Raw genomic sequence first — 26,342 nt, 5'->3', positions numbered from 1 at the left:
ATGAAATTAAACGGGTTGAGAATCTCTGCTAGAGCTGTAAAAATCTTCTCTTATGAGGGTCCCTGGCATGTCTTTTCAAATGGGGGTCCACGGGATAATTAGTGCCAATGTGGGGGTCTTTGACATGAAAACTTTTGGGAAGAGCGTAGGTCTTGCCCAGCGTGACAAGGGAAGGAAAATGTATAGAAGCGAGGGGTCCGGATTATAGACAGTATGTGTATACACACATCACATATCAATTTAGTGCACATCATTTCACTTTAACCCATTTTGGGTGGGAACCCCTTTTGGTGTTAGCATTATGTTATGCAGTGCTTTAGCTATTGAAAAATAGCGGATCTACAAGCTCATAGCGCGCCACCGCGTGGCACGCTATACGAGCTTGTAGTTTAAATCGAAGAACGACTGACATAGAAATATAGCTTTTTCAGAAAACTGTCAGGATGTAGAAAACATTTTTAGAATCTGATCTCAGGTCAAAATGGGTTAAGAGAAGGAAATGGCCGGGGTCCTCCGGGGCGAGGGATCCCTTACACTAGAGTGTGACTCTCCGTGGCATCATAGGCAGAGTTACATGAATGTGTTGGCATGGCAAAACTGGGCAGCGGCTTAGAGACCTGGGAGGATAATCCCTTGTTTGGATGGATGTGGACCACTGGTGTTCCCTATGGGCTGAACTCAACAACACCACAGAGATCCATCTCAACACACACACATCTGAACTCAACAACACCACACAGAGATCCATCTCAACACACACACATCTGAACTCAACAACACCACACAGAGATCCATCTCAACACACACACATCTGAACGCAACAACACCACACCACACAGAGATCCATCTCAACACACACACATCTGAACTCAACAACACCACCACACAGAGATCCATCTCAACACACACACATCTGAACGCAACAACACCACACAGAGATCCATCTCAACACACACACATCTGAACTCAACAACACCACACAGAGATCCATCTCAACACACACACATCTGAACTCAACAACACCACACAGAGATCCATCTCAACACACACACATCTGAACTCAACAACACCACACAGAGATCCATCTCAACACACACACATCTGAACTCAACAACACCACACAGAGATCCATCTCAACACACACACATCTGAACTCAACAACACCACACAGAGATCCATCTCAACACACACACATCTGAACTCAACAACACCACACAGAGATCCATCTCAACACACACACATCTGAACTCAACAACACCACACAGAGATCCATCTCAACACACACACATCTGAACTCAACAACACCACACAGAGATCCATCTCAACACACACACATCTGAACTCAACAACACCACACAGAGATCCATCTCAACACACACACATCTGAACTCAACAACACCACACAGAGATCCATCTCAACACACACACATCTGAACTCAACAACACCACACAGAGATCTATCTCAACACACACACATCTGAACTCAACAACACCACACAGAGATCCATCTCAACACACACACACATCTGAACGCAACAACACCACACAGAGATCCATCTCAACACACACACATCTGAACGCAACAACACCACACAGAGATCCATCTCAACACACACACACATCTGAACGCAACAACACCACACAGAGATCCATCTCAACACACACACATCTGAACTCAACAACACCACACAGAGATCCATCTCAACACACACACATCTGAACGCAACAACACCACACAGAGATCCATCTCAACACACACACATCTGAACGCAACAACACCACACAGAGATCCATCTCAACACACACACATCTGAACGCAACAACACCACACAGAGATCCATCTCAACACACACACACATCTGAACGCAACAACACCACACAGAGATCCATCTCAACACACACACATCTGAACGCAACAACACCACACAGAGATCCATCTCAACACACACACACACACACACACACACATCTGAACTCAACAACACCACACAGAGATCCATCTCAACACACACACATCTGAACACAACAACACCACACAGAGATCTATCTCAACACACACACATCTGAACGCAACAACACCACACAGAGATCCATCTCAACACACACACATCTGAACACAACAACACCACACAGAGATCCATCTCAACACACACACATCTGAACGCAACAACACCACACAGAGATCCATCTCAACACACACACACATCTGAACGCAACAAAACACCACACAGAGATCCATCTCAACACACACACATCTGAACGCAACAACACCACACAGAGATCCATCTCAACACACACACACACACACACACATCTGTCGGCCAAACGAGACAATGGCAGAAAATAAAGAAAAATCACACTTGTGTGAAGTGAGCGGCGCTCTCATCATCATACATCATTATACATCAACGTGCTCAGCCAATCAAAGTCATCGATGCATCCGTGCTCAATTCATATGCAAATAGCCCTGCATCCATTCCTAATCCTTAGATTCCTTAATTGAGAAAGGACACACTCACGTCACCTTCCGGGGGTTCTGGGATGCAGTACTGTAATGTCATGGTAGGACTCATGTCCCTGGGACCCATCTAAAAGACCACCCCTGGGTCCCCATAGTAGGACTCATGTCCCTGGGACCCATCTAAAAGACCACCCCTGGGTCCCCATAGTATAGGACTCATGTCCCTGGGACCCATCTAAAAGACCACCCCTGGGTCCCCATAGTAGGACTCATGTCCCTGGGACCCATCTAAAAGACCACCCCTGGGTCCCCATAGTAGGACTCATGTCCCTGGGACCCATCTAAAAGACCACCCCTGGGTCCCCATAGTAGGACTCATGTCCCTGGGACCCATCTAAAAGACCACCCCTGGGTCCCCTTCAATTACACACAATCACCACACCAATAACAGTATAGTATAGCCAAGCAAGACGCTGATCCTGGATTTGCTCCTGAATCCACCAACAACACTATACCTCTGGGGGAGCCCGGGATCGAACCGGGAACCTTCCGGTTTCCTGAACCCATCAACAACACTACCTCTGGGGGAGCCCGGGATCGAACCGGGAACCTTCCGGTTTACTGAACCCATCAACAACACTACCTCTGGGGGAGCCCGGGATCGAACCGGGAACCTTCCGGTTTCCTGAGCCCATCAACAACACTACCTCTGGGGGAGCCCGGGATCGAACCGGGAACCTTCCGGTTTCCAAGCGGGCGCTCTACCTCCTCCTGACTCCTGGAAATATGTCCATTTAGGGCCATGTCCGCAGCCTGACACACACACATATGCTGTAGTACGGCCATGCCTGACGTCAAAGTATTTATGTCAAACTATTTATGTCAAACTATAGACATGCAGAACAAATGGACTATATGAACATGCACAATATCAGTAACGGAAAAAGGCAATAATATCGCGATATAGATATATTGACCACTTCTAAAGCCAGCAACATCCCTCTGTTTTAGCCTGAGTCCCTTGGAAAATAAACCACCACTCCATTGCATTGCGAACGAGATGCTGCATCTCAAGGGGCTATCCTCTCAATAAGTCCTGGTCCAGTGCGTTAGCCAAATCACTAACATCATATCGATATCTCAATATTTGGCATAAATACAGAGACATAAATACATTGTGCGACCCTAATTAGTATCATCGGTAACACCTGTGAAGGAAGTAGGGAAGGGGCCAAAGTTCTTTCCAAGATGGCGTGTATGCATTGCCATTGTTGTTGCCATTGTGTGTGATGTGATGTCAGACCAGAGCTAAATCAGTGGGATAGAGGGAGAGAGAGGGAGATTGGGATAGGGGAAAACTGGTGGAGAGAGGGGAGGAGGGAGAGAGGGGAGCAGAGAGAGGGGAGGAGGGAGAGAGGGCAAGGGAGACTATGATCAAGTAAGGGTGTAGTCCAGGAATAGGCGAGACAAGATAAATCAAAGTATAGAAGCCAATCTTACAATGAATGCACAGAATCTCTATGTCAGAATTTGTCTGACATAGTAAATGGTAAATGGTGCATTTATATAGCGCCTTTATCCAAGGCGCTTTACATAGATTGTGCATTACATTCACCCATTCATACACCGATGGCAGCGGAAACCATGCAAGGCACCAACTAGCACATCGGGAGCAATTAGGGGTTCAGTGTCTTGCTCAAGGACACTTCGACAGTAACTCTGGGGGAGCCCGGGTTTGAACTGGCAACCTTGCGGTTCCCATCCAGGCACTCTACCCCTGAGCCACCGCCGCCCCTTTATTGTACTTTATTGGCCTGGGTGGGTGACTATTATATCATATCAGATACATATCACTATATCTTGGTTTGACCAAATACCTCAAGTGATATTTTTGGTAGGTTTTCGAAAACATGGATGATGACGACCAAACAAATAAGAGGCATTAATTGTCACTTTACTGTAATACAGCATTTACGACTAGGAAAATAATAACATGTAAGCTATACATACCAGGAAGACGCCTGAGGGCGAGAAGCAGGGATTTGAGTTCGGTACAAAGTACAAAGAGATAACCGTAACATCTTTAAAAATTCCTTCATTCCGAATGCCATTAAGGCACTAAATGATACCATGTCTCGCTAGATTTGTTTTTAATGTGTTTGCCACTGTTGTCCTGCATTGTTTCCATGAAGATGTAAGTGTTGTTGCTGTTGTTGCTGCTGTTTGTTGTTACTGTTGTTTGAGACCGAAGACAAAGTTCCACATGAAATGACAATAAATGAAACTAACTACATCATGATGATGATATTAACCAACCAAAATCCCAGATGATTTCTAGTTACAATATATTACAATATTGATATTCTGTAGATAATTATTTCCAAGCTCTAAACACAAATAGTATACTGTTGTTTGCAAGAGGCCATGAAAATGCAACTGAAATTCATCAAATACAAATACACTATACTGACAGTCAATTCTCATTTCCAACTGTTTGCCTTTTCATTGCTGGAAAGACCAAATTCTCACTTGACAGGATGTGATGTGAGATAATAAACTGAGTCGTGACTCAGAAACAATTCGGGGGTGTGTGGTGGTCTGACCACTTCTTAGAGATACTGTATGAAATCTAGAGGATGTGGGCATGGCCTAAATAAATCCCAAGCCCTCCAACTTCCACCTTCCAAATCACCGTCACTTCCCACCCAGACAAGGTACCGTCACCGTGGAATATCCTTGCACCATCAACAAGACAACAAAATAAAAACAACAATGGGAACATTGGGTCCATTTGGTTAGGTCCAAAACAACAGTAAGCTTAAGTATTCACTGTGCAGGTTGGGGTCAGGAGAGGACAGGAGTAGGCTAGTTTCATAATCTCACTTCCCCCAGATTGATCCTGAGTCTTCACTTCCTCGCCACATGTGTGTGTGTGTGTGTGTGTGTGTGTGTGTGTGTGTGTGTGTGTGTGTGTACTGCCAGGACTGGAAGTTCACTGTAAATCATCCATGGTCCACTACTCCACTCGAGTGTGTTGGGGTGTGTGTGTGTGTGTGTGTGTGTGTGTGTGTGTGTGTGTGTGTGTGGGGGGGGGGGGGGGGCGTTACAAATAAGGTTAGGAATGCAGAAGGAAGGAAAGAGAAACAGGTTGAGGAAAAGCAAGGAGAAAGAAATGGGTGGAAGCCGGAAAAGCAGAATGGAGAGGAGGGGGTGAGGTGGGGCAGAATGGAGAGGAGGGGGTGGGGTGGGATGGGGTGAAGGAGCGGTGTCATTCACAGACCATACAGAGTATAGCGCTGGAGCATTTTCAAAGTAAGCATGTACAAATAATAAACAATAAAAATCAATCATCAATCAGATGATAAAGGCCCCACAATTACTACGCGAAGTTTCGGGTCTTACTCGGGTATAATTGGCCTAATAATGACTTATTTAGGACGTAGCAACGCAGCATCATGTACACACGTGCGCACGCGCACAACCACACACACACACCGCTCCTTACACCGGAGCAGGCAGCCGAGAGAGAGAGAGAGAGAGAGAGAGAGAGAGAGAGAGAGAGAGAGAGAGAGAGAGAGAGACTGTCTGATCAGTTAAAAAAAGTCATAGCCAGACATAAAATCAGCTTTCTACATTCATGCTCCCAGGAGGAAGATCCCATCTGAAACCTTGTGTGAACTCAGCAAAGAGACATACAGTATAACTTAGATCTTGGCAGAGGACTGAACTAGCACTGATATAAAGAATCAGTGGTTTTTCAACCAGTGGTACGGGGAACACCAGTGGTCCTTGATGGGGTTCCAGGTGGTCCCCAGCTAAATGACGGAGAGTAACCAAATGGACCCATAGATCTTTAACTCTTAGAGCATAAAATGAAACCAAATGGAGGTCCATTTGCTCCCAAGAGTTACATTATTGTTAAACATCTGCATTACTTAATTTACAAGAAGTCTACACAATTGGAGAATGTAGAAGAATTGTCTTTCCTGTTATCTCTCCTAACGGTACAACATCAATACAGCATGGAAATAATTGTGAACAAAATTGTACATTTTAAGGCTAAATATCATCAAATGGTGGTCCGTGGCTCAATTGCCGAAAAGATAATGGGCCTTGACATGAAAAGGGTTGAAAACTACTGCTTTATATGACAGATGCAACCAAGACATCATAACAGGAGCAGACATAATCCTCTCTAGAAATCAAAGGATATGTCCTCATTACACACATGCACGAACTCTGCTTCGGCATTGGCTGGAGCGGCACACACAGTAAAAGACAATGCAAGCTGTTCGCTCCCTCCCGTCTGTAATTTCAAAGGCACGGCGTTTGGAGAAAGGTGACAAGCGTGGTCTTTGTGTCCAAGGGATTGACTTGCAGAGTGAGTGTCTAATTAAGTCACAGCTGTGCCTCCAGTGAAGGAGACACAGGAGGAAGACCAGGCAGGAGGCCAGGCAGGAGCCATGGCCGCCGGTAGTGATAGACCAGTGATAGACCAGGCAGGAGGCTGCATGGCCGCCGGTAGAGATGCACAATGAACCCATAAAAGATCCAGAGTTCAGACACCTACAGTATGCGATCTCATGTCTAATTTTGTTGTTGTTGCAAGAATCGTGCATAGCACTAGTTTGCTGTCCAATTCATTTTTGTCGTCGAGGCTAGGGCAAGTGCACTGCTACTCTTATGTTTTTGCTACACGAGAGACTTAGTAGGCCTGACCTAAAAATGTAAAAGAAATATTTTCACGAAATATTTTCACGGTTTCTCAAAAATAGCAGACCTACAAGCTCGTAGCGCGCCACTCGGTGGCGCGCTATGAGCTTTTAGATTTAGGGTTAGTAGTAGTCAGACAACGCGACTAATGGCAGACAACAACTACAATGTCTCCGCTCCAGTACATCCTACCACTGCATGGCTCCATTATATGGTCTTGCTATAAGTAACCTAGGGTTGACAACTCCACTACCCAATAATCCCAGTTTCCACTTCAGGATATGACCAAGTTAGAACTTAGAAGGCGTGTGATTTCCAGCACTTACATGACTGTAGTTCCCCCCCCCCCCCCCCCCCCCGTTTCCTGTTGCGGGTCAGTTTCTCACAGCTTCATTTGACTGGCTCGGCATCAGATTTGAATTGGAAACACATGACACCTTCATGTGTGTTTCAAATCTGCCGCTGAGCCAAATATCCAATCCACATTATTCCCATATATAAACGAGTCAGGGATGGGGTGGGGAAAGGGAGCAAGCAAACTGTATGTTAGGTTATGTTATTATGTTGCACCTACAGTATGTGTACTTGCACTGCTGTAATGTTGTATGTATAGGACCCCCTCTAAAACGAGATGCTGCATCTCAAGGGGCTCTCAATAAATTTCTGACAAAAATTCTGAAATATCCAATAAAGCTATACCCGGAAGAGGAAAAGGGAACTATACTACGAGTCATGACTCATGTTGCCACAGACCAGTCTAAACATTTTGAAAGAGCTCTGCCCTGAAAGCAACAAACTGTGCTTATGTTCTTGTGGTTTTGCCGAGCAGCCCCGCCAAACTAATGCTAAAGATAATAATCAAGTATGCAAATACTGTATGGGACAGAAGAAGTCCCGAGCTGAACGCGTTCTACTGACAGTGAATTAACCCATTTTGGGCGGGAACCCCGCATTTGGTGTTTTAAACATTGTTCTAATTTAGCTATTGAAAAATAGCAGATCTACAAGCTCTTGTAGGTCTGCTATTTTTGAAAAATCGTGAAAATGTGCCTCAAATCTTTAAATATATATTTCAGAGCGAAATTTTGGACGCTGGTGCTGGGGGTGAGGGAGGCGTTGCCTAGCAACAGGACCAATGTTAAAAGCTGATTTGCGGCTCAACCGCTTCATATATGGTGTAAAGAGGGGGGGGGATTACGAATATGTACGTACAGTAGATGGCAAAAAGAGTTAATAGTCACACAAAACATTTGAGTGTGTTTCTATAATTTTTTCCACTTAATATTTTTTTAAATCAAGGGACGATTGAGAGAAGTAGAACTTCCCACATGAGGATGACCCAATTCGCTCACAGTGAGACTTTGTACTTTGTGGTGGACGGAGTGCCAGCTGCCCAGGACTGTTGGCACTGATTGGCTAGGGTGGCTCTCTGGCATCAGGACTGTTGGCACTGATTGGCTAGGGTGGCTCTCTGGCATCAGGACTGTTGGCACTGATTGGCTAGGGTGGCTCTCTGGCATCAGGACTGTTGGCACTGATTGGCTAGGGTGGCTCTCTGGCATCAGGACTGTTGGCACTGATTGGCTGAGGGTGGCTCTCTGGCATCAGGACTGTTGGCACTGATTGGCTGAGGGTGGCTCTCTGGCATCAATGGCACCATTAGCTGATGATGTTGTGAAATGACTGCTTCCAGAAATTAGGTCAAAGGTGAGAAGAAAGTGAGTCGATGGACAGACGAGTGAATCCCATGAGGCAGATTGGCTTAATCTGGACAGATGTCCATATTAGGCCTGTCACGATTACAAATTGAAGTTGACCAGAAATAAATCACTGACACATTTAATAATTTTAAAAAATCACACCCGTGTGAACTGAGTGGTGCAACTCCCCCCCCCCCCCCCCTCTCCTCTCCTCTCCCTCTCTCTCTCTCATTAGCAGGCAGCAGTGCAGCACTAATACTATCTCTCTCTCTGCACAAGGTGCCCTTTTTTCAATTGAGCACCTGCACCTCTAAATGTCTGTGCACGCCACTGGTGTTGACATTTGGCTTGGCAGGTATTAAAGAACATCTCTCATATGTGTCAAAATCGTCATCAGCGGGTCCAATGGGGGTCCCCGCGGAGGTCGGCGCGGTACTCGTCAGACTAGCATGTCGATCTGTCGTCTAGTTTTCATGGGCTTTCATTGACCAGCACTTTACAAGCCGCTGGTAAAAATGACAAAATAGCGGAAATAGTTGATCTACATTCTACAAGCTTACAACAGGTTACAACATGTCACAAAGTGACGTGTTTTAAGCTTGTAGATCTGCTATTTCTGCCATTTTTGAAAAATGTATGGATAGTTTTCGATGTGGAAACGATTGACGATTATCCAAAAAGAATTGCGATTATCTCAAATAGTTGCTATTAGGCGATTATGTAATAATTGTGACAGGCCTAGTCATTATGGGTTTAGGGCAGGCAGAGGCTACCTCAACTCCTCCTTCTTCCTTCACTTCCTCTGTCCCTTTCCTTATATTACAATCATTTCCAATACTCAGTTCATCATGGACAGCCAGGGATCAATTCACATCACTCTATTACTCCCCCGCAAAGAATCTGTGAATCCTTTGCTATTTGAAGTTATTTTTAGATGGATTATTATGGTCTGAACCCCCCCCCCCCCCCACACACACACACACCATAGACTGTAAAAAATATGGACAAAGCGTTCTCCGGGTCTAACATGAACGTAAAATTAAGCCTGTCAGTCCTTGAATTGTACGTCAACAGGCCATTATATGAACTTTCAGGAAATCCCGATTTCCTCAGTGGCTTCACAAAATATCTGTCTGACTGCCCCCCTGCCCCACACACACACACACACACACACACACACACACACACACCCAAACAGTTGGCCCGGACAAAACCAATTGGCCCTTCTGTATAAAGCAAGGCATTGATATGCTGATCGTAGCCTGGTTGTGTCCACCACAAGACCAGGGCAGAGCGCAGCGCGTTGGAAAGTAGAGAGAAGGCGTCTTCTGTTAAAGGGGGGGAAAAAACTAAACAAATGTATTATGCATAATGTTAAGGCATAATACATTTTATACATATTAATGTGTATTCTTTCTCTGACCACAGCCTGCTGAAATGAGGATCTAAAATCTAATAAGCAGGGCCTAATAGTTCAAATTACTTAGGGTGCTTTCCTCCGTTTCAGCTCTGGCACATTTGAGCCAGGCGAAAGCTAATATGAGACAATCAGATTAAGTACTTAATTAGTCAGTTCTATTCAATTACAAGAAAAAGCAATGCAAAAGGATAGGTTAAAGTTAAACCATACAATATTGTTGGATCATGGATGGATGAGCACTAGGGACAATGCACCTTATTTATCAAACGGATATCAATACAGTAAATCTACATTTATCAATCTGTTATCAATTTGATGTGAGCGTAGCGATGCTCAAAACACATCAGCGTAGCCGTCGCCGATGATCAAATCCGAAATCTCACATCAAGTCTCAGCTCAATATATGCAAATGTTTTTCATCATAGACAGCACAGTCGGACGGGCATCGAAGGGCCAATTACTTTGTGCTTTATGAATGCGTGCAGTCTTTGAAGGGATTGGCATTGACTTTTGACCGGCTTAAAACTTAGAAAATGGGTCCCAAGGAAACACCAACTTTCTCTGCTGAAAAGTTTGAGAAGCCATAGCTGGAGTGGACACTATAGGGCAGGCTATAGCCCATGTCTCGCACTGCCAGACTGTTGTCTCTCGCCATTTTCAAATGCTTCCCTCACACCGTTTGGAGCAACGGAAGCTCTATGATGAGTAAGCGATAAAGCATAAGTGGAGCCTCCTCCCCACTTCCGTTTCGTCTTTACAGTCGCGCACATTTATCCTAATATAAATAAAAATCATCTAAGAATATATAGCTTATTGCTTAGTTTTAGCAGAAAAGGAAAAATAAGCTCTAAGGATATTTTCGTGAATGGAAATGCCAGCTTCCTTACTCAGATTTCGGGGGCTGTATAGTTCCAGACTCTATATAGAATTTGGAGAGAATGAGATTGCATGCATTTCCATCTGACCACATAAATGTAATAGTTTTTCAGATGAGTACTTTGTGATGACAGTGTTTTTTTAACGCACACTCGCACAGTGCCTCTGAATAGTGGGCAGCCAGGAAAGGATATAGAGGGTTTGCGTGTCATATCATCATCATACCTGGAAGTTATGTTGGAATGCCTACTGAGTAGCAAACGTTATGGCCTTGACAGCCCATACATGCAAACAGAAAAGTTTGATTGCATTGCAAATCTGATTGCATTAAACGACATTAAACTGTTGGCATAAATCAAATAGTTCAGGTGCCCACAGTGGAGGCGTGTTGTGCTTTCTGCCAAGACTTCCCCACCTAGAGGGGAACGGTAAACAGACTAGGGGGATGAAGGGAGGAAAACAGGAAACTCTGAACGCAGTGGCACAGTGAGGTAGCTGGGTCCAACCCTGGGTCACTGGGTCTGAACGCAGTGGCACAGTGAGGTAGCTGGGTCCAACCCTGGGTCACTGGGTCTGAACGCAGTGGCACAGTGAGGTAGCTGGGTCCAACCCTGGGTCACTGGGTCTGAACGCAGTGGCACAGTGAGGTAGCTGGGTCCAACCCTGGGTCACTGGGTCTGAACGCAGTGGCACAGTGAGGTAGCTGGGTCCAACCCTGGGTCACTGGGTCTGCCTGGGGATGGAGGTGCTGCCTTTAATTCATTCAGACTTCCTGTCTTGGCACACCCTGTTCTGCCCACTTCCTGTCTGCTGAAAAAATGACCAGCTCCAACCCTCTTGAGGCCCATTTACACAGGCAGCCAATCAGATCTGTGCCACCACGCTGACCACGGCCAGATTGGATTCCGTCAATCCCATTTGTTTTAAACAAAACAGTCACATGGAAGTCACATGGAATGCGATTTTCACGAATGTGACTTGAGCCACATTCAGAGGTGGTTTTCAGGAGATCCGTCTCAGTCTGAATGCAGTAACCTGATCTAAATCGGATTCCATTATGTAACTAACTATTATTTGGGTTTAGACTTTAAACTAATCGGATTCCAATCTGCATGCATGTGGCACAGATCTAATTCAGGCTGGATTTGGCTGTGACAGATCCGATCTGGTCACTTTGCAAATGCAAATGCAACGGTCGGTCAGGCCAAAAGATCAGATTTGAGAAATAAATCAGATTTGAATTTGATTTGACTGCAGTCTAAATGGGGGCTGGAGCCTGCCTAGCCAAGACTAGTCATTGGTTAGACCAGTCATTAGTCCTACAACTACAACCTATCTCAAACCCTCACCCTTGGGGGGGGGGGGGGCAGGTGGGAGCCCACGGCAACTGGCACGGGAATTAGTCACTCGCAGTCGGTCGTTCAGAGTGAAAGCGCTTTCACACTGTCTCTCTCGTGTGCCTCAACATGCATACACACACACACACACACGCTACAAGCTTGTAGGTCTGCTATTTTTTAATCGTGAAAATGTGCCTGAAATCTTTGAATATATGTTCTTTCAGAGCACATATCTTTGCTACTGAGAGGGTCCCTGGAGCTACATATTTTCAGATGGGGGTCGGCGGCCAATGTCATATATATTTGGGGTTCCTTGACATGAATATGTTTGAGCACAACTGACATAGAAACAGTGTTTTTCTTTCCAAATATTTCAGGCCTAAATGGGTTAAAAGGTCAACTGAAACACTACAATGTGTGATAAATAAAAAAGAGAGAGATCAAGATACACACGTAAAGGTTAAGAGAGGGATTGAGTTACATTAATATTGCTTCTTCGTTTACTGGGATGGGTGGCGTGCCTAAGAATAGTTTCAAAAAGTACACTATTACCACTTCCTTGTCAAATGCCAAGTCCTCACATTAATTACAACATGTAAGACTAAAAAAAAAACACATGTGCAGCCATCGCCTATTATTAAGGCCAGATATTATTTTTTTCCATGAGTAACTCACTCCACCCTGTTCCAAAAGGTCAATACCTCTAAAGAGCCTACTGTGTTGCTTGTTTAAAGGACCGTTTGACAATTTGCTGCTGCCATGCATGGACATCCGCTCAAAAAGAACAGTCACTCTGCACCTCTCAAGAGCGTCTACAGGCTGAGTTATACTTAGCTAGTGTGCAGTGTGCCCTGCACGGGGAGTCTGTCACGCACCAAAAATAGACGATCTACAAGCTCTTGTGAGCTTGTAAATTGGTTATTGGCGGTGCCCGACACCGACACACAAGTAAATATACTGTAAACAGGGATCCCACACATTTTCCCCACACCATTTAATAAAAATCATTCAGCACAATAATGACTAATGACTCTGAAGTCTCTAACTCCTACGTGCAATGCCCAAAGACAGGCAGTGTAGCAACAATAAAGCATAGAATAGAATATATAATTCCATTCCAAATGCTGTGCAATTACGCAGCCCGTTCGGCAAGAAAATTACTTATGTTACATATTTCCTGTAATGTTATGTTATGGAAAATGTTGTTGTTTTTTTACTACGGTAAATCAATGGATAGCCAACTATTTATCCAGGACCCTTGATGAATTCCAAACCTTTTCCAGGAGTTCAAAGATATAAAATATTTCCAGGAATTTCATGACCGTGGGACACTGTATAAATCAAACTGAAGGAGAGATAGTCAGAGGATAGAATACTAGAATATTCTGCCTGCTCACTTCTCCCATGTGTGTCTACTAACTAAAGTGTGTCCCACATTTGTCTATCCTGGGGAAAGACAAAACAAACAGAACTGCATCCATTAGGGCCACACTTGAGGCCACTGGAGTTAGCCATAACACAGGCTGCCTGTGCCATTCAGGAGCTGTTTTTAAACAATCGTCTTACAGCACTGACTGAGTGAACGGATTTGTTTTTAGCACGCTCCCTCAGCGTCAGCAGGGATTGACCTCAGGCAGCAATATTGGTGCCGTGATCTAGACACTTAAAACATGCAAACTAGCAAACATTGACCTACGGTCTCTTAAATGCGCCGTCCTAATGTTTTATACAGCACTTTGCCTTGTTGTTGAAATGTGCAATACAAATAAACATGCCTTGCCTACAGTATGCAAATACCGTAGTGCAGAATCATAAGTAAAACATGCCCACAAAAGATTCTTGCTCAGTCTTAATGCGAATCTAGATTTTCCTCCACAAGAATTGAGATCACGGTTCTCACACCATTCTCATTTTTGCCATGAAAATATATATTTTCTTTAGTCTGTAGTTGCTGAACATTATTACATTCTAAATGTGGCACCTGGATCCATCTACTGTGGCTTTAAACAGACATCGTCAAAGTGCTTGACTTGTATTGATTGACAGCCAACTAGCGCTGCATGATTCTTGCTGAAATTTATAAATGAGATGAGATCGCATACGGTAGGAGTCTGAATATAGATCTCAATCTTTTTTCGATTAATTGTGCAGCATTACTAAAATGGAAGCAGAATTATAAGCACTGGGGAGTGGTAAAAGTCAGTGAAAAGCACTAAGAATAATTATGAGATTATCTATCAATTAAATAGCTAAAAACTCCTAAAAAACAGTGTGATCATTTCCAGCTAAACACACTGTGCCTCTTTATTAGCCCATCAATAACAGTGTGTCGTCCCGCGATGCAGTTATGCCTTGTGGGATGACACTGTCCTCCGAAGAGACCATTAAGAGCCTGAAAACAAGGAGCTCCCTGCTCTTCGGTATACTGTAGGTATAGGTAGTCTCTGTTGAGACGAGACGGGGTTCTCAATTAGTTCAGTAGGGTGACCTCAGAGCAGTAGACTTCTGTTCCTGGTTGGGGGGGCAGAGGTGGAGGGGCAGAGTGGCAGCCAGGTGGTACTGCTGAACCACACAAAAAACACTGTATCAGAGGCTATCAGTAGTGTACGAATGTGTGTGTGTGTGTGTGTGTGTGTGTGTGTGTGTGTGTGGGGGGGGGTGTAGACGGTTGTTTATAACTGTGTGTGTGTGTGTGTGTGTGTGTGTGTGTGTGTGTGTGTGTGTGTGTGTGTGTGTGTGTGTGTGTGTGTGTGTGTGTGTGTGCGCGAGCGTGTGCGTGTGTGTGTGTGAACTGGCATAATAAAAAGTTTGGCCTAAGCCCCACAGCTGGTTTTATGAGCCTCTCCTAACAAGACAGCTCTTTCTGTAGTCTCCTGTTGAAGGAGCCTCCCCTACACCACACCACACTACACTGAACTGAAGCTCACTTTGCTTTCTCTAACCAGTGGAGCTTCCTGGAGAACTGGTGATGTCATAGACACACATTATAAAAGGAACATCTGTGCAGCTGAATGAGGCTCCCTGCCTGCTCCACTTGCTCCTTTTAGTCTCCGTTTAAGCTAGCACTAGCATGATCACTTCACAGCACTGTGTGCACTGCAGCAAGGTGATAGGTTCTGACTGAGTGTTTTTCTTTCTAAAGAGGAAGTCCAAGGACTTTGGACAGAGTGTGAAGTGATTCAGAACCAATTACTGCATCTAAGAACATAATAACGTGTACCGTATAGGAAATAGCCCAGCAAATCAAATGACGTCCTCCGGTGACTCCATGTGACGGAGTCACAGCTAGTCGTTCAGGACTAGGCCAGATCACAGCCCATATGGGGATGATCTTTACGTCATTTCCAGGAAGTCTTCACCAGTTGAAATATAGCTGAGCCAGAATAAGCTGAGCCAGAATAATCTGACTACAGTTATATGACTTAAATTGATCTGGCCTCGATCAGTCAAATCAGGTGCTATTCTGGGCTTGATCTGACTAGTCTTGGTTCGACTTGATCTGGCCCCAATCGAGACGTCACCAATTCGTCCGGGTCCTGACCGTGCTTGCTGGGAGGAATCAAGGGTGAAACACAGACAAAACGTGTCTGTGTAGTTTTCCGAAGCACACCTTGATGTTGGAAATTGACCTGAAATTGCTGCTTGATTTCATCAAGGAATTCTGACTGACTCTGAGACTTTCCCCCTTTTTTGAGGGGCCCCTCCTATATTCAGCTATTAGTAGGGATGCAACGATAAGGTTTTTTCCATTCCGATCCGATATATTAATTTGTACATTTCCCGATATTTTGCCGAGATCCGATATTTTACATTACAAAATGTAATTACAAAATGTGCATTACCATTATTTTTGAGGGGCGCAAGCCCTCCTATATTCAGCTATTAGTGTAGATTTCCGTCCTACACATTACAAACATTAAATTCCCATGACAATGAATGGAGAATTTACGTCATATGTGTCTGAGTTAAGTCATGATGAGTACGATGATAAGAGCGCCCCTAACTTCACACGGGTGTGATTTTTAAGAGACTATCTGGTGTTGACTTAACTTGTCTGGATTTTGTTTTCATACCACTATTTGGGAAATGGCAGATAACCACCATGGCAAGCAAAACAGACAGGCAAAACAGCAGCAGCTTCTTGGCAACCTGAATTCTGTTCGCTCCAAAACTGTGAAACAGAGTTACAAATAACAAAATGGCTGGATTGTCTGAGATCGGTTAAGATTAGATTTGTTCCAAATAAACTAAAATGTTCAATTCAGCTGAGATTTCTCATTAAGAGAAACTTCATCACAAGACTCAAGCTGAGTCTACATTGGAACTTGACAACACAGTCTGCAGACAAAATGTTTTTCAAAATGTCAACTCGAGATATGATTTTCCTATGAAAATAAACCTTCCAGTTGAATCATTGAGCAATTTGATTCTCCCACTGGTTTGGGTTTACTTTGTTTTGTTAAGTATATTCTTCAAAGAATAATCTCTGGGCGCCCCTGAGCAAAGAATCATTAAAAAGGTGTCAAGATATATAGTATTGGCAGTGAAGGTTTTGTTGCTTTGGGTCATGTTAGGCACCTGCTGTGGTTGAAGTATTCTTCCAATATTTACTGTAAACGTGAAGATATACAAATATTTTGTAAAGCTTTTTTTCCCCCCCTTTTTATATATTTTGTTATGTTTGTTGTGGGTTATTTTCTAATGGCATTTAAGGCCAATGCCAATCACATTCAATGTATGCATTTCCGTTCAACAGACATTAGGAAATGTCAAATGTGTAATTGTCATTCGTGTCACATTTGTCTTGTTGTGCAGCTTGGCTGGAATCGAACCACTAGTGAACAGAAAGCCTCGTGAAATAAACGAGCCTTGTAGTTCAGTGCATTTTTCCACAACAACAACAACAAAAACTTCCCTATGCTACAACACACGTTGTAATGAACAAGAAAACTGCTCGAGATCAACTTGATCAGATAACTTGCATTTTACTTCTAATACTTAACTTCGCCACCACCCCCCACACCCTTAACATATCTGTTGCGCCTTTTACCCTGGCTTTCATCATGATGGGAGACTGAGAATAGAATAAGTCGAGATCAAATCACCTACCATTTTACTAAGATCCATGATAGTCCAAAGAAGAAAAAACAGCAAGGTTCTGGTGACACCGAAGACGACGAAGTAGTAGTGGGATTGTTTATAAATATTCCAACAGAATGACTTTATAGTGACGGGAATACAGCGATGTGGAGGATAACAAATGCATTGGGTAGAACAGAACAGGAGCAGAGCAGAGTAGGCCGTTAAGTCAACATGTGTTCCGATTTGGTATTAAATAGATCCTTCATCCGTCGGTCCGTCCGTGTCCTCCCGAATGATCCGTTCCCCTGGCTGCCCTTTACGGTCCGCCGTGCTCCGTTCTCCCCGTCCTGTGCGTGCTGCTCAACGGCCTGCCAGGCAGCATCCGATCCGACTGACCCGGGGCCGAGAGAGACGCGGAACCCAACGGTCTTCTCTACTCTAGAAAACCACACCACGCTCGGTAACTATATGCAGAGAGAGAGAGTACTGCTGATATCCATCTCCCCTGGCATTACAATCCTCGCATAGTTCAACGCAATAATGTGAATTAAAACTCCACATGATGAGTGAATAAAAGTCTACATAGCGGTCACACAGGGAGTATAGGGCAGGATACCTTTAATTGTTTTTGCAAATAGCGCGCCCTCTCTGTTAGACAATAGCATGGATGGACCCTAGCAGAGTGGGATGGCTTAAACCTTAAACCCCCCTCCGAACATGTTCTACTAGTTACTACTACCCCATGTTGGCTCTTTAGGAAATTAAGAACAGAACCTCCTAAACGCGTTATGCTTTAAAAAGTAGGGTACTACACACACACATACTATATGCAACGACCTCCGCGATGTGTGTGCACTATACAAAACAAACATGTGGCGTCCACATACTTTTATAAACATAAGTTAAATTTGTTTCATGATTCAAACGAGGAGGCAGCATCGCTTCATATACTATATGTGGATGGTTCGATGATGGCGATGATGCATAATAGTACTTAATTCTAATTTGTGTGTGTGTCTGTTTGATCAAAACAACAAGTCTTGGTCATTCCATTATGCTTTTCAAAGGGTGGAAACAGGATTGGAAGGGAAGCTCATCTTACATCCACGGGAGGGATGCGATTTTAGGTAAGGGCTGCCCCCATCTGGTTTCCCTGAGATCACCAACCAAGAATGTTGGTCATGTAAAGTCTTAAAATCCTAACAAAATGCAGCGAGTTCTACTTTGAGAATCAGCCCAAAAAAGGTTACAAAACTGTATTTATGTGTAAATAAATTGAACCTGAAGGATAGCATTTCTATAGCCTAATTGAGAGACTATTCCATCACAAGTTTCAGCAGAGATTTGTAGTACTCTAAGAGGAATCTCATCAGATGCAATGAAAGCAATGAAATTTCAATTGGCCCTGTCACGTGGCCCTTTGTTTATTTTGCAGCCCAGGAGCAGCAAGGTTTTCAAACCTGCCCAATATTACTACGCGGGTCAGGAATGCGTAACCATAATTGCGAGATGTTATACAAACCAGTGCAGATTTCAATCATGTCTGGGATACCAATACCCATAACGAAAGACATTAAACCAAAACACTGCTATGCAATTAAACAGAGCACTCGCTGATAAATGGGAGACCAAGCCAGTGACAATAACCAGCATGTTGCTCATTCTACCATGGTCCCCCTGGGGGTGGATACATTATACCCCTCAGACTACTCCAAACCAAACAGACGGTCTCAAGACAATGCCTGCTCTTTTCCACAGTGTCAGGCTCACTTCCTGGTACAGCGTGGGCCGGTAAATGAGGCAGAGGCACTCTGCATTTCTCACATACAGTACAGTGGTCCTACTCTGTCCACAGACTCCACACACTGGTCCTATACTGTCCACACTGCACTTGGGGGCAGCGGTGGCCGAACGGTTTGCGGAGCGGTCTTGATATCGGAAGGTCGCTAGTTCGTATCCCCGGACCGGCATGTTAAAATTACCACCGCTGAAGTGCCCTTGGACAAGGCATTGAACCCCTACCATGAAATGTTCTATGAGCAGGGCCTGGCTGTAAACAAGTTATTGAGCTTAGTCCAGTTACCCTGGGTAAACATAGTACCTTTCCTTTCCTTTTTCACTCTCTCCCCTCTAGTCACTGTCCTAGTCTGTAATGCACATGTATTTGACACATGTTCCAAGTAGAGATGCACGATTAATTGGTAGCATAATCAGAATAGGCCATATCGGCCATAAAAATGCCACATCGGAATTGAATTTGTGCACTCCTCTCATTCAGTAGTCCTTCAGTTGTGAAAACAGACACTTGGAAAAGAGTATAGGTTATTTATTGATTGATTGAATACTTTATCAACAGGCTTTGGGCCAAGCCCCTATAGTGCCTAGGCTTGTTTCCATCTGGGTCCCCTGTATAATATCGGTATCGGCAGATATGACACTGCAAATAATCGGTCAGATATCGGTCATAATTTCATAATCGTGCACCCCTAGTTCTAAGTTCTACTTTTTACTCCCAGTGACACAATTAAGAACACCTGCTCCTCCTTTGAGATTGACAGGACTATGATCGAAGTTACATTTACAATGCATTGCAGCAGCTGCATAGAGCCCTAGATTAGACTATAGAGTGCAATTAGGACTGGCCCGAATAGTTTACAATGGGAGTGCCTTCTCCCATTGTTTGTAATAATTAACTACAAATTAATAATGGCCCATGTCAGTTGGCATGGTCAGTGTTCTATACTTTACAGCCTTGGCTGATCTTCGTTTTAGACTAAAGGAATTCTTAGTCAATTACATACTCATAGGATAATAGTGATTCTTATCTATTCTAATGTTGATTTTGTAATGGCTAATGGCTATTGAACAACTGAACTCTGAATAAAAAAACCAAGGTGCACTTTAGGCCTGACGTCGAAATAAAAAAAAAGTTCGCTCTGAATTTAAGAATATATATTCAAAGATTTGTTGCAGATCTACTATTTTTGCTTAGTATAATAATGCTTAGTTAAAACACCAAAAGGGGTTCCCGTCCAGAATGGGTTAATATAGTGAGCAGCTGTGAGTATGGGCTGTGAGTATGTGCATGTGGAAGAACACACACACACACACACACACACACACAAAATAAAAGTCCATTTAGCTTTTCTCTAGTGTCCAATTCAATATTGTACAAAAGCTGTTAACAACCATTTAAATCAGCTCTGTATTAAATCCATTCTTAATGCCTGTATACCTCATCAGTCCACTTTGTTTAACTCAGTGCCCTGTCACTCATGTCCAGGGCTATTAATCAACAACCTCAGTGCAATGAGGCCACAAACCACCGCCTGCCTCAGTGCTTCTAATGCCCCCAGTATCGTGTGTGTGTGTGTGTGTGTGGGCTATCCTTTAGGGATTTTGAGCGGCTCATCCATGCCTTTATTTCTAGTATGCGGTTGGTCTATTCTTGTAATGCACTTTATGTTGGTTTAAAACCAAGCCTCCCTTGAAAAACTCTGCCGCACGTCTACTATAACGCCGCTTGAGAGTTTCTTTGGTCCATGTTCTGTTTTGTTTCACCGTCTGCTGCGTCAGTCTTGTACTTTTCAGTGATGTGCCTCAATTGGTTCACTATTTCGTACTGTGTTCTTGCTGTTGTTTCTGTGTTTTAGCTATAGTGTATTTGTTTTTTATTGAGGGGTGCTAGCCCCTGCCTCCTATATCCAGCTTTAGGTGTGTGTGCACAAACTTTGTCCTACACAAACATTAAATTCTCATTGACAATGAATGGACAATGTTACGTCATAGATAGTGTCTGAGCAAATAGATCTATTTTACGTCATGATGATGTACAGCACTTTGTAAACCTTGAGTTTTGAAACATGTATATTTATATAAATAAAGTGGATTGGAATCATTGGATAAGGCTCATCATTTATACTCCATAGTATGATGGTGTTACACTTGCAGATGTAACGCCCGGGAATCGTAGCCGGGCTGTGACTCCTGAAACTCCCAAGATGGACCAGTGCAAGTGAAATGTTTGTGACCAGTAATGTACGGTCCACCTTTCATGCTGTATTGAAGAATTGTAATGTTTAGATTAATGTGTTAGACTGAATGAGTCACAGAATGTATTAATTCAGGCCTTAACAGGGATCACACAGAGTGATACAAGGTTTTCCTCATGCTTTTGGAAACACTGACTGGAGGCAATGTTTATTATGTTTTTAATTGATCTGGGCTGTATGAAGTGAATCTCCTGTGTTTTACTTTTATTGTCCGTTTTGTATATGGACCTAATTGTGTCTGAAATAAATCAATCATCATCATAAGGTCAACAGATAAGATAAACAGAAAGGGGGACCCAAAGAGGGGACAGAGAGAGTGAGAGGGAGTGAGATACAGATTCAAAGTGCCTGTCTGAGTCTGCCCCGACTGCGTCCTGCTTGTGCCCAAGGGCTAGTGGCCACGCTCCTCCCCTAAATTCCACAGCTGCCAGGGCACCACACAGTACTGAGGGGGGCACAGGCAGGGGGAGCATCGATTAATATACAGGTCCATAGATCCACCCACCCACCCACACACATTCATAACACAAACTACCAAAACACAAAACATCCACATGTTCACACAAAATACGCACGCACACACACAGTCACACACACACACACACACACACACACACACACACACACACACACACACACACACACACAGACACACACACACACACACACACACACGTAAATTGGGAAAAAAGGAAGCTAACAAGAAGTCTAATTTTAAGATGTTAGGCCTAACTATGCAACTGTGGCGTCACTCCATATCCCACAAATTCATCCCTGTCAGAGAGCTATAGTATCCCAGAGAGGATATGAGAGGGTGCTGACGAGTCCATTTTCACAGGCATTCATTATGGTTGATATCATTTCAAAGATTACTAACTTACTACCCACACAAGCTTTCATTTGAAAAGAAACAGAAAATACCATTGGTCTTTCACAACCCTACTGTCCTGCAATCTAGGAAACAGCAAAGCAAAATTCCTACATTTTCTGGCCTGGAATCCCTGGATGTAAAGTACAGGCCTATTTCCCGAGCTTTACTGCCATACAACTATGTGAAATGTTGGATGTAGTCTGGTAGCCTACAACTAAAGCAAAATAACATACCTTGCAGTGAAAAACAAGTTTGCCAGGAATTAAATCCCTTCAAGTCTAAATTAAAGAGGGAGCTGCTATTATGAGATACAACATGTCATTAAAAGCAAAAGCAAGTACTGTGTAACCGTTATCTGGTTGCCCTGCATGGTTATTTTTATAACCTGGTGTGGACAATATGACAGAGAGGATTTTGAACACACTCTGGTTGTTTACCCAACTGAACACAGACAGTTTTCAAAAGTATAAAACGGGTAGCTTACACTGGAGCTGATGGAAAGTCTATCCAAAGTGGCAGACTGATTTAGGCAGCTTTAAAACACATGTGAGATTATCTAGATTATTTCTGATCAATGTAAAGACCATAGTCACACAAGATCACACAAACCATTAAAATATATTACAAATCATATAGAGTTGGAAACTCTGTCAAATATATGAATAGAAATCTTGCATTCCTGACCTACTTAAATTAGTCTATAGTAAACTCAATGTAAACTGACATTAAAAAAAATGAACAACTAATTGCATCATGGTTTGGTTAGGCCAAAGTCATGTTTGAACACTGATATCTAAATGACAATAACAATCTTGGACTTGTTTCACCTTGTTTTAATACTACTTCTCTTCATGGCAGCTGATTAACTTGGATTGACAAATACAAAGCACTTCCGAATCCTCACTCAATAAATGTATGTCAGATTTTTGTAGTAGGAGCCGGCGGGTTCATGTGTTTGGTCCGACGGAGCATTGGTCCGCACGACAACCTACTTCTAACCTCCCCTGGGGCAGCACACCTAAACCTAAGGAAGCAATCCTACTCCAATGAAACCTGCTACAATAACCATGCCATACTGTAGCTGCATGCAATACCACAGCATGAGAAGAAGCTGTATGTATACATGCACTCGTCGTCTGTTATTGATGAAAACTTTCAGAGAGTTGTACCTCAATGCAGCCTATAGCCACATATTCCATATTCGTCCCAAATACAGAAAAGCAAACAAAGGGTCCCGAAAGGGGCTAAGTGCAGATTGACAGTGACCTTTAGGGACCAGGCTTGACTTGTGACATAGAAAGCTGTGTGTGTCTCTCCGAGCCTCTAATACCATCCATGATGATCCTGCCACTGTCTGGGTGGGGGGGCTTGAAGCATTACACCAACTAAGTTAGAGAGAACTCTTCACAGTTCACATAGTGAACAGTGAGCATCAAATGTATAAATGCAAAGTTTCAGCTGTTCTGTTCTGTTCATTGACAGGTTGAAAACAGTTCCACCAGCATTATAGCAGGGTCATCTGACCTACTTTACCCCCCCCCCCCCCCCCCCCCACTGGTTAATGGTAGGGGAGACCACCAGACAGACAGACAGGCTGGCAGGAAGCGGTAGTATCTCTCTCCACACACACACACACACACACACACACACACACACACACACACAGCTTAGCAGCAGACTGCACATGCTCAGTGTATGGGAGACAGTGTTGTTTTCCTAACTTCATAATACATTCACATATGGCACCATCTAAATTATCTGATAATGATGTAGGTTAATCTAGTAAATCTCACTCTGCTAGCACTTCCATGATCTCATACCACCACCATGCACTCAGGGTCACTATTGCAATGTGTCTTTTGAGAGTAGGCCTACAATAACCCTTTAAACCCAATGGCAGCTGGATATTATTGTTGCCATGCGGTTTATGTGCATAGTCAAAAAACAACATTCTAAAAAGGGACATCCGACATTGAGTTAACTACATTTCAACAGCTTTTGTTTCCCCAGGCCAGCTGTTACCTCCGTTTATCACGGTGTCAAATGTGCATCGGACTGACGGTCACTGGAAGTCTGGAACTGTAGGTGGTACAATGCATAAACTGCATGAACGGTATCTTTTATGATCAAGTTTAATGCAAAATATACATACATCATCTAATGTGATCTCAGTGTATAGTAGGCCTACACAATGCACATCAGAATCTAATTATAAATAGACTACAGTTGAGTGCACAATCCTTGGGTTGGATTGGAACAGTATCCTCCACTGTAGGCTACTGCATGTCCAGTCCACCCAGCCAGGGCTTATACACCAATGCCCAACTAACCTCGCGTCACCACAGGCTTTCCATGGCATGCCCATTGAGCCCAACAGTAAACATGGCATTTTCTATCTTTCCCGTTCATGAAATGTAAATGTAATATAGTATAGGGTTGTTTTCTCTTTTCGTACTGTACCTGGCCTCGCTCAAAGTTCTCCTTCTCGAGTTCCAGACTGTTGGCACCGCCGCCGCCGGCGGCTGTCCGTCGGATTACTTTGGGGATAGCGTTCGGTACTTGCTGGATGGAGCTCTTCACTCGGTCCATTGTTGTTGTTGTTGTTATCCGATTGATTCAAAATCTCAAAATGAGCAGCACGATACAGTCAGGAATAAACAAAACTGTTGTCCACGAATCGTGTACTGTCAAAATGAACGGTACGCGCTAACTATAACGGTCCATGCCGCTGTATACGTTGAGTTATTTGTAACGCGGTGTGTCATTTGTCAGTCAGTCCAGCCCAACGCCCCAGACAGCGTCAGTCAGTCAGACAGACAGGCCAGCCGCATGAAGCTAGACCATAGGAGAATAGAGCCATGATGATGGCCCATCCGATCCAGACAGACATCACTGTGATTCGTAAAGTTAACCGTTACCTCAACCACTTCCGGTACAATGTTTTCATAATACAATGTTCACTCCGCCCCCCTCCTCTCTATTTTTCTATACTGTACACAACTACACATTTAAAAAGTCCCTGTTTCTAATTAACTGTGTATTTGATGATATTTTTATGTCCAGCTTTGAGGTTTTGTGTAAACACAAACATTGTGTTATTGTATCACACACATTGAATGCCATTGACAATGAATGGCCATACAGTTTTGAGTGTTTGTGCAAACACAAACATTGCGTAAACACACACACTGGGTCCGGGCACACTGCAGGCGTGAAGGCGTCAGTTGGACGTCGCGTCTGGTCTCAGTTTAATGCCTTCCGGGGCGTTGGGCGGTCCCAAGAGGGGACGCACACGGAAGCCTATTTAAAGGCCTGTAGTCCTCTATTTCTTGGTTGGCGAAGTAGGCGTGAGAGTGACACGTGAGTGACAAGATGTTGACACACAGGGAAAGGCGCATTGTGTTGTAGGCTATATGGTGCTGTGTTGCTACTTAGCTCGATTGGTCGACTGGTTAACGTACATGCCTTTGGAATTGACAACCCGAGTTCGCCTCCCGGCCAAGGCCACACTAGTGGCGGTGAGAAGGAGTATTTTGATTGATTGATTGAAATATTTATTAACAGTTTGCAGAATAAAGGGCAGTCCATACTCTTAAGACTGTAATGCCCTTAACAGTACATTTCTCTCAAGTCAGTACATTTCAAGCACAAACTCAATACAAAGACTGTTAACTGTGAGTGGACGACCCCATTAAGCATTACACTTGTTTACAACAGGGTCCACAATGTTCAATTCATCAAAACATTTAGAGACGTACAAATAGACACTTCTATAATAGTTAAAGAACAGAACATGAATTCATCATAAAACAGTGTTCCCTGACCGG

General features: G+C 43.7%; 1 protein-coding gene across 5 annotated transcripts in view; it reads right to left on the bottom strand.

Annotated features, from left to right (window-relative positions):
- Positions 1-25,402, bottom strand: part of hip1 (huntingtin interacting protein 1) — a 59,438-nt gene extending 34,036 nt beyond the window's left edge. For 4 of the 5 annotated variants that reach the window (XR_013964647.1, XM_080772695.1, XM_080772697.1 and 1 more), the window contains exon 1: positions 24,976-25,402. Coding sequence is in view for 4 of the 5 variants with exons in the window: in XM_080772695.1 (XP_080628821.1) it covers positions 24,976-25,104 (129 nt within the window). In the remaining variant the exon portion in view is untranslated. Of the gene's footprint in view, positions 1-17,619; positions 18,265-24,975 lie in introns of those variants that run through there. The other variant, XM_080772696.1, reaches the window with a different exon arrangement.
- Positions 25,403-26,342: the final 940 nt, after the last annotated feature.

Source organism: Protomyctophum bolini (genome assembly GCF_963924005.1).
Source record: "Protomyctophum bolini genome assembly, chromosome: 9".
NCBI classification, from domain to species: Eukaryota; Metazoa; Chordata; class Actinopteri; order Myctophiformes; family Myctophidae; genus Protomyctophum; species Protomyctophum bolini.
The sequence above is the reverse complement of the archived record's forward strand: the minus strand, read 5'-3'. Positions and strand labels throughout refer to the sequence as shown.